Source organism: Apium graveolens, unplaced genomic scaffold (assembly GCF_009905375.1).
Source record: "Apium graveolens cultivar Ventura unplaced genomic scaffold, ASM990537v1 ctg5766, whole genome shotgun sequence".
Taxonomy (NCBI): Eukaryota; Viridiplantae; Streptophyta; class Magnoliopsida; order Apiales; family Apiaceae; genus Apium; species Apium graveolens.
Window position 1 is genome coordinate 92,888 of NW_027419086.1, and position 9,721 is coordinate 102,608.

The 9,721-nt window shown below is 33.5% G+C and overlaps 1 protein-coding gene across 1 annotated transcript; it reads left to right on the plus strand.

The window, feature by feature from the left end:
* The first annotated feature begins 8,186 nt into the window (after window positions 1–8,186).
* LOC141702815 (secreted RxLR effector protein 161-like) lies at window positions 8,187–8,879 on the plus strand. Its single transcript, XM_074506423.1, has one exon. It carries the CDS (start codon window positions 8,187–8,189, stop codon window positions 8,877–8,879), a length of 693 nt encoding a protein of 230 aa, XP_074362524.1.
* Window positions 8,880–9,721: the final 842 nt, after the last annotated feature.

The window sequence follows — 9,721 nt, forward strand, 5'->3', positions numbered from 1 at the left end:
AATTCATTAGATCTGAAATGACTATTCGAAGATGAATATATTTTTATTCTAGCTCATAACTCATTCTTTAAATTCATAAGCTCACTCGTTGATTGAATAGCTTTATCCTGTATGGCTAGTTCATCTAAAGAAAAAATATAATTATGTACTTTAGAACTAATAGAATTTACCTCGCTACTTGAATCTAAGCCATTGTAATAAGTTTCACATGATTTTTCAAGTCTAATATAATCTAAGTTAACCATCGCTCCACTTGACTCGTCATAATTTGAATCTTAATCATCACTCCAAGTCAGAAGTGCTTTAGATTTCCTCTTTTCTCTGAAATCAGCTTGATGTTTAGGCCATTTTAACTTATTTTTCAGCTTGTAGCAATCTCTTTTGAAGTAAATTTTGTTGCCGCATTTATAACATGTGTCTGCCTTTGAATCTTACTTTGCACCAAAAGCTTTTCCTTTGTCTCTCCTCATTTTGTTTTTATTTTCAATCAGTTTCTTGATTTTCCTGGACATGAGATCCATTTCTTCATCTGATTCATAGTCCTCATCTGATTCCAGCTTGTTAACAGACGAGTGCAAAGATAAATTCTTATTTTCTTAGTTGGTAATTTGACACATTCAGATTTGATAGCTTTAATTCTTGACTTCAATTTTTCTAGCTCAACAAAGATAGTAAGATGATCCATTATATTAGCATTTATAGCAGATTCCAAAGTTGTAGTCTTGGATTGATAGATAAAAGGAACCGAGCTAAATACTTTCATGTTGATCTCCTCTTGTGGAATCTTCTTTCCCAATATTTGTAAACCATTGATTGTATTCTGGAACCTTGCTTGAGCTTCCTTGATAGTTTCAACATCTTCAAGCTTGAAGTTTCCAAAATCATTCATTCGAGCACTAAGTTTAACTTTCCTCAATGCTTTGAATCCTTCATGGTATGTTTATGACCATTCCAAATCTCCTTGACAGTCTTGAAAGATGATAATTTATCATATTCAGCTTGATTTGGACCCATAATAAGCATGCTTCTAGCTTTCCATTGTAACCAATCTTTAATAGCTCGTCAGGAATAACTGCATCAACATCTTTAACTCTCCCTTTGTCATCTTTAAACTCATATGGTCCTTTCTGAACTACTCTTAGAACAAGTGGGTCCCTTTGTCGATTTCTTCATCTTCCTCTTCTTCTTGATTTAAATATTCAATCACTTTTTGAGGATCCATTAGGCTTAGAGTATGAATAAATGATAACAATGAGAAGAGATTCTGGGAGAGATTTTTAGTGATGATTCAGTCTTCTTAAAAAAAGATTTTAAATATAAAGAGATTATGAAATATATTTGTGTATGTGACCGTTAGGAATAGAAAATATAATAAAAAGAAATAGAGAGGATGTTGAGGAGGGCTGTTGGAGTGAGCCCAAATATTATCTTAAGAGCCCCTTAAGTATAAGTTTTTAAAAGGAGCCTTGCAAGCAGCTCTTAGAGTTTCTCCTAATAGCGATAGTCTGCATGGACATTTAATACTTTTCTTTCGGTTTTCTCCTAATAGTTGTATGTGCTTGGTGATAAAAGACATAATTAGATTGAGTAATAATTATACTGATGAAAAATTATTATCATTATTGGGTTGGATAATAATTGTACTTAGAAAATTATTATAGATGTTATGTGTTTGTCACAAAGTTGGAGATTGGACATCAAGGAAGAAAGTTTGTATAATAAGTATGGGAAGAATTTTAGAACAAGTATGGTATGTTTTGGTGGGTAAGTTATGGGTGGGTGTATACATTACCATTTATGTTTGATGGGTATATATACATCATCATATGTTCAACTTTAGTCACAACTTGAGATGTATGTACATCCATTTCTCTTTAATCTTGATTTTTCTGTGGGGGTTACATTGGCCTCCTGAAAATAAAAACAAAAATGGCGTTCGTCAACATTCTCCCTTCACTACTAGAAATATGGGATCAGATATCGGTTCAGAACTGATGTTAAAAAAAATCTGAACCGATGCCTTCGCGTGTGATGTTAAATGTCATCAGCCTTGACATCGGTTAACAGCCGATGTCTATTACAGTGCTATACATCGGTTTTAAGATTAAATGTGATGTCTTTGCAACAAATTTCAGCTTATATTACAGTATTTCTAGGTGAAAATAGGTATATTATGAGGTATTTATCCATTAAAATATGAAACCTACAAGCTATAAAAACCATTTATTAAAATTCTTTCGAACAAACTGATGTGAAATTACAGATCGGACATCGGTTAGATTAGTTGACCGATGTGATATGTTTGATCAGATATCGGTTAAATTAGCCCCCGATGTGAAACGATGGATAAGACATGGGTGTTTTTCACGAAACCGATGTTAAATCTTTTTGTTTAACATCGGCCAATTTCTCTAACCGATGTTATTTGACTTAAAATACATTGAGTTTTTTTCAGAACCGATGTCAAATGACTATTTCACATCAGTTTTTTAGTTTATTTTTGGTTAATATTATTTTATATGATGTCTTTTGTACATTTTTACATCGATTTACATGTACCATTGTGATATTAATATTCTGTAAATTGCATGCCATCCTGGTACTATTTACAGCCACAGGGAACCAAAATAATGCAACATCCCAATAAAAAAACATCCAAACAGAAACATAAAGATACTCATACAAATTACAAGTCTAATACAAAAATATTACTCATACCATACTATACGTACATTTCAAATAAAATACAAGCATTCCATTAGCCCACTCATACTATACTAGTTTTTAAGTACCCTATTCTTAATTTCCGACAACTCCATCCAATTTAGCCAATCAACCCAATTCCGACAAACCAAAGAATAGTCCGACTTCTGCATGATCAAACCAAAGAGTAGCAAATCAACCCTGCAGGATGATGATACCTAAATCAGTGACTGATAGACCTTGATACATGAACTTAGAAATCATAGGGCAAATTCATGCTGAATCAATTACCTTCCCCACGTTAGAAGAAACATCTGATAGGCGGATATTAGTGTCATTCACTTGTCCATTTGATCCAAAACAGAAGGGTTTCTCATAGTAGTGCATATCATAAATAGAATCCCCACATTTTTTTTGCAAAAAAGATGTCTACATGAAGTGCCACTGAAACAAGTCTCCGATAATCACATTAACATGTTTGACTTCCTGTCAGTTGCAACTAATCCTGTAAAAAATCACAGATAAGCTTCCTGCAAATGGCATTCTCAACCAGTAAATAAATTATGTGTATCCTTTAGTGCACTAGTTTGAAGATTGAGCCTATATGTTGTAACTAATCCTGTAAAAGATGGCAGATAAGCTTCCTGCATTTGGCTCAACCGATAAATTATATAAAGCTCAGTGCATTGGTCTGAAGATTAAGCCTATCAGTTTTTCTGCTTAGAGCTTATATTAGAGCAGTGTCAAATCCACCGAACATTCAAACACACATTAGTGTCTTCTATAAATAGAAAACTAACAATGAAAATTAAAATCGGATTGCCTCTTTCTTTTCTAATGGTTTCTCAATGTTGTACCTTCATACACCACTTCACAATACCACTGTAAATCTAAAAGAACCAACAGAACTTGAAGAAGTTCCATGTCTTTGTATCCTTCTTTGTTTTTTTAACACCTAAACTTAATAGCAGAACATAATAGAATAAACAAATCTGAACATACAAATATAAATATACACCGACAAATATATATAAATACACAATAGATGTAAATAAAGCCAAAAGAGAGAGATATGTTACCGATTGAAGGTTGGTTTCAAACTCCAAAGCTTCAGATCTATAAACAGAAGCTTCATTAAAATAAAAATGTAAAATTTTGATTACAAATATAAAATTTACATACATAAGCAAACCAAACATTTGCTTTCTCGGCTCAATTTTAAGCTACTGAATTAAATAAGACCACCAATTTCTAGCCCAATTTGTAACAGAAAACTTCTTCCTTTTCTTTAAACCATCGTCAATCGCTTTCACCCTGGCCAGAATCTAACCTTCACCAATCGATTTTACATAAATCGAAGCTTCCACCAAGATCTTGATTCAGTGATTTTGTATTAGGTTTAAGTTGGGTTTTACAAGAAAGGTGCGGTAAGAAAGGAGACAGAGAGAGAAAGAAATAGGAAGAGGGAGAGAGGGGGAGAGAGAGAGGAGAGCTGAATGAGATGAAGTTCGATATTTGAGAGAGAGAATCGGGATTTTTCAGATAGAGTGGAGGTTTGAGAGAGAATTGCAATTGTGGTCTGAGAGAGAGAGCAAAGAGAGAGAGCCGCGAGTTTGAGAAAGAGAGAGCCCTAATGTGTGAGTCGAGGTTTGGGGGAGAGAGGGAGAGAGATAAAGATGGAGATAGATACAGAGATAGAGATGTATGGGTGTGCGTGTAGAGGGGGAAGAAGGAAATCATTTTTTAACTTTTTTGTGACCGGGGAAAATTTGGGTACTCAGCGGGGGAACTCAAATATTTATTTAGTCATTTTTTAGAAATGGTTATAGACAACTGTTAGCATAAATAACCGATGATAAAGTGAAAAACATTAATTTGTTATTATTTTAAAATTGAACATAGACAATGGTTATTATGTAAAACCGATGTTAAACAGGATTTTAACATCACTTTTTTTTAAAACCGATGTTAAAAAGGTTTTTGACATCGGGTGCATTACATACAGATGTCTAAGTACCGATGTCGTATCTACTACTTTTAGTAGTGCTTGGTTCCACTAGATTTTACATTTTTATTTCGAATTCTAAAACATAGTTGGTAATTCATTTGTTTATACTACATTATATCAAAAACTCGAATCGTTTTCTCATAATATTTTCATAGCAGGTTTTCAAAGGTTAAGTTCTAATTAGAAGCATCTAAATTTGAAATAAGCAACTTATGAGCTATCCATAATTTATTTACATATTCTACATACAACAAGAACATTATTCTAGCATCTATTTTGAAAGGTTATAAGATGCGGACATTCATGTGCACAAAGAGAAAATTTTACATGGTTTATAATTGGTTAAAGGAGAAAATAAAAATAAATTTAGGTAGGTGCTATTTAAAGAATACCTTTGGGAAATATTTATTTCGATTACTTTTAAAATATAGTGATTAGATTTATATTTGTTTAAAGTTACTATTTTTAATGTATGGTTCTTTTGACTTTTTACTTATATTTACAAGTACACAACCCTGGAGCTCTTTAGAAACAGTCTCCTAATTATGGGGTTTCAACAAAGCCTACGGCTCGGATTAGAGTAAGGCTGTCCACCATTAAAATAAGACACAACATTAAAATATATCTACCACTATATTTAGTAAAATTACAAAAATATCTAGAAAATATTAAATTAAGGCAAAAGAAACAACTTTAAAGTACAAAAGATTAAAAGATTAAATGAAATTATATAATTATTTCTTCTTGACTCACTCAAGAAACTCCTTTAGTAAGATCTAGTAAAATCTAGAATCTTCAATTTTATTTTATAAATAGATAGGCCTTGGCCTATCACTATCTCATCCCTCCCCACATTTTCTTCTCCCCTCTTCTCCTAAGCAACTCAATATACATTTCAGTCAAAATTACAAGTAACTATAGTTTTTGTAGTTTTGAATAGATGTATCAGTTTTTATTTTTTTCTAGAATTTCATCTCCACTATCACAATTTTGATTTTGTATGAGCCCCATGGTAAGTCACATGGTCTTTTTGAATAATTATCTAAAATCTGGTTTTTATATATGTATGTATAATATGATCACTTAGAATTAATTCTTTGTCTAGTCATAACTTTTAAGATTTGTTTTTTCAAGATATCTTTCCTCTCATCACAAAAAAGTTGTGTTTTCATTTCTGTTTTGATATTGAATTCAATAGTTTTTCATAATTAGAGATACTTAGATCTTAACTAATTTTGATTTCAGATTTGAGCTAAGTTTTTCATTAATTTTGGTTTTCATCAAATTTCACCCATGTCCAAATCAAGATATAAAAATTTTGATTTTTGGTTCATTATTTGTTCTTTTTTAGATGTAAATATGAGAACTCAAAATTTTAATTGTCATCCATGTCCATATAAACTATTAAAATCTATTTATTGTAGATTCTACCCATATATTATCAATTTGATTTTAAATACTCTAATCCTAAATACTCATATTACTTTTTTTATCACGTACAGTAAACAATGAAGAAATTGCTCCACAATTAAGAGGTACCATTCTTTTATATTTATCAAATTCATAGAAAACAATTATTAATTATTTATTTAATTATCAAGATTCCATGTAATACTCATTTGTATTTGTTACTTACATTTGATTGAAAAGATTATTTGATGATAAATTATTTATTCTTGACTTGAAGGGTGAAACTCCCAACACACCTGAGATTATCTTTGAACATAGGTAAGTAGTTTGTTTTTATTGCACATCCTTCTTTTATTCAGTGACCTGATCACTCATGAAAACTTTATAATATTATTTTTTATTGCCTTTCTTCATGATGCACATATATTCTTTACTCAATTTTGAACCAATTCCCATTAAAGCAGCTTTTGAACAGGGAGGTTGAAAATGGGACAAGCCACAAAATTGGTGTGCTCAGAATGGATCATGGTGGAGAGTTCATGTCTAATGACTTGAAGGTGTACTGTGAAGACAAGGGAATAGAGAGGTACTTTACAGCACCGTACACGCCTCAACAAAATGGAGTGGTTAAACGTAGGAATCGTACAGTGGTTTAAATGGCAAGAAGCTACTTGAAGCATGCTAATCTTCCATCTATGCTGTGGGCAGAGGCTGATAGGCATTTGGTTTACATATTGAATCGAATCCCTACCAGGGCATTGACTGGAAAAACCCCATATGAAGCACTGAAGGGAAAGAAGCCAAATCTCAGCTATGTTCGAGTTTTTGGCTGCATCGTGCATATGAAAGTTCCTCGCATTAAACCAAAGAAACTAGATGATAGAAGTATGGAGGTTGTGAATCTTCGGAAAGAGCTTGGCACCAAGGCCTATAGGCTGTACGATCCAGTGAACAGGCGTATATTTGTTAGTCGGGATGTAAAATTTGAAGAAGGAAAATACTGGAGATGGGAGGATCAATCACAGGACTACGAAAATCAACAAGGGTACTTTGAAGTTCCAGATTTGTATTGATATGAGGAGAATGAAGCTACTGATCATAGGGGAGACATGTCAGCTTTTGATGATCAAGATCAAATGGAGATGCCATTACAGAAGCAGAGACATGGTGTGAATAGAGAGCAATATCATGACAGTCACACACCAAAGAAATTCAGAAGCTTGACAGACTTATATGAGAACACAAAAGAGGTCGAGGAAGAAGATGAACTGCTCCTTATGGGGATAGATTAGCCAAGTTCATAAAATCACGCAAAGAGAAGTAAGGATTGGAGACAAGTAATGCAAAATGAAATTGATTCTATAGAGAAAAATAATACATGGAAGTTAACTAGTTTGTCACCGGGTCACAAGGTCATTGATTTGAAAAGGATATACAAATTGAAAAATGATGCGGATGGAAATGTTATGAAACACAACGCGCGTCTTGTAGCAAAAGGGTATGTGCAAGAAAAGGGAGTGGATTTTTATGAAGTATTTGCTCCTGTTACACGATTGGAGACAGTGCAATTACTTCTTGCTTTAGCAGCAAAAAATTCCTGGCAGGTACACCATTTGGATGTCAAAACAGCTTTTTTGAATGGGGAAATAAAAGAAATGTCTATGTTTCTCATCCCGAAGGGTTTGTCAAGCCATGAAGAGAGGGTTATGTTTACAAGCTATTCAAGGCCTTGTACGGTTTAAAACAGGCACCACGTACGTGGTATGCCAAACATAATAAGTGTCTTGAGAATTTAGGCTTTGTTAGGTGTCCATATGAGCATGGGGTGTATGTAAAACGAAAGGGAGCTGAATCTATCATAATCAGTGTCTATGTGGATGACTTACTTGTGACTGGCATAGACAATAATATGATTCAAGAGTTCAAGGATCAACTGAGTGGTGTTTTTGAGATGAGCGATATGGGAAAGCTGTTATATTATATTGGTATTGAGGTGAAGCAGAGTAATGATTTTATTGAGCTGAAGTAAACTGGGTATGCAAGGAAGGTCTTAGAAAGGGCAGGAATGGCTAAATGTAATCCGTGCAAATATCCTATGGATCCAAAGGAAGTCATTACTAAAAATGAAGGAGGGAAAGCAGTCGATGCAATACAATTTAAGAGTCTAGTTGGTGGACTTAGATACTTGGTTCACACATGCCCGGACATTGTATACGCTGTGGGTGTGATTAGCAGACACATGGAAAGACCAACTATAATTCATCTTAATGCAGCAAAACGTATACTGAGATATATACACGGCACGTTGAATCTTGGTCTGGTCTACACAAAGGATTGTGGAAATAACGTATTAACTGGATATTTTGACAGTAACCTAGCAGGAAATCTCGATGATCGAAGAAGTACTGGTACAATGGTTTTCTATCTGAATGAATGTTTAGTGACATGGGTGTCTCAAAAGCAACATAATATTGCCTTATCCTCCTATGAAGCAGAATATATGGCTGCTGCAATAGCTGCGTGCCAAGGGATTTGGCTCAGGAACGTGATGATGCAGGTTACAGGTGAACGAATGAATCCAGTTGTTATATATATTGATAATAGGTCAACAATAGATTTGGCAAGAAATCCAGTTTCTCATAAGCGAAGCAAGCACATCGACATACGTTTTCATTTCATCCGGGAATGCATTGATCGAGGTGAAATTGTTATTAAACACATAGGTGGAGAAAGCCAGCGAGCATGTTTCTCTAACTAAATTGTTATTTAACGTATAGTTAAATGAAAGATTTAACTAGACAAGTTTACGGGGGAGATTGTTGGGTTTAATATCAAACTTGTCTTAATTTATTTTGTTTAGTTGAATAAGTCTAGCTGATCATGGAGAATGTTTCGGTTTGTTTGAATAACGTTCATGTAGTTAGAGTTATTGTAGGAGTCTTTGTTAGCCCATGAGCCTAGTCCCTGGGTTCTAGGAGTTCAGTTGTTTTTCCTCTTTATATCTTTTGTATTGCAGTGGAAATAATGTGACTGTTGGTTCTGAAATACATTCAGTTCTTTCTTGAGTTTGTCAAATATAAACACTTATATACGTACTTGAATTTTGTTTATAAACAAGAATTATGACATAACAACACATGAATGGTCTGTGTTAGCTGCAAGAACTAGGCGGTATAACAAAACTATCACAGCTCACACATGTTGATCCTTCAAACTCCGAATGAATTGGATGAGTTTGGTGGTTCATGTATTTCACTTGAAAATATGGTTCTTGAGCTCGTCATAACCCTAAGAACTCCTAATAATTTTCTCATTATGATAAATAGTTGAGATAGTTTTGGAATATCGACGAAGGTCACCCCTTAACTTTTTATAATTCTTTTAGATGAAAAATTGTAGTTAATAAATTTTCCTTGCCAGACATGTTAACCCGTCTTATTGCCTTGATTTCTAGTACAAAATTCTGATTTATAGATGAGTAACACCAACTTGATGTTAGTTTAATCTTTTCAAACAAGTTGTCAAGTCCATTCTCAAAAATAAATTACACTAGAATCATTCGGTCTTCAATGTTAATAGTAGTTTCAAATATCCTCAACC

What these genes read in the sequence shown, in the direction of transcription:
- LOC141702815 (XM_074506423.1), top strand. Translation starts at nt 8,187, where the DNA reads ATGGCTAAATGTAATCCGTGCAAATATCCTATGGATCCAAAGGAAGTC.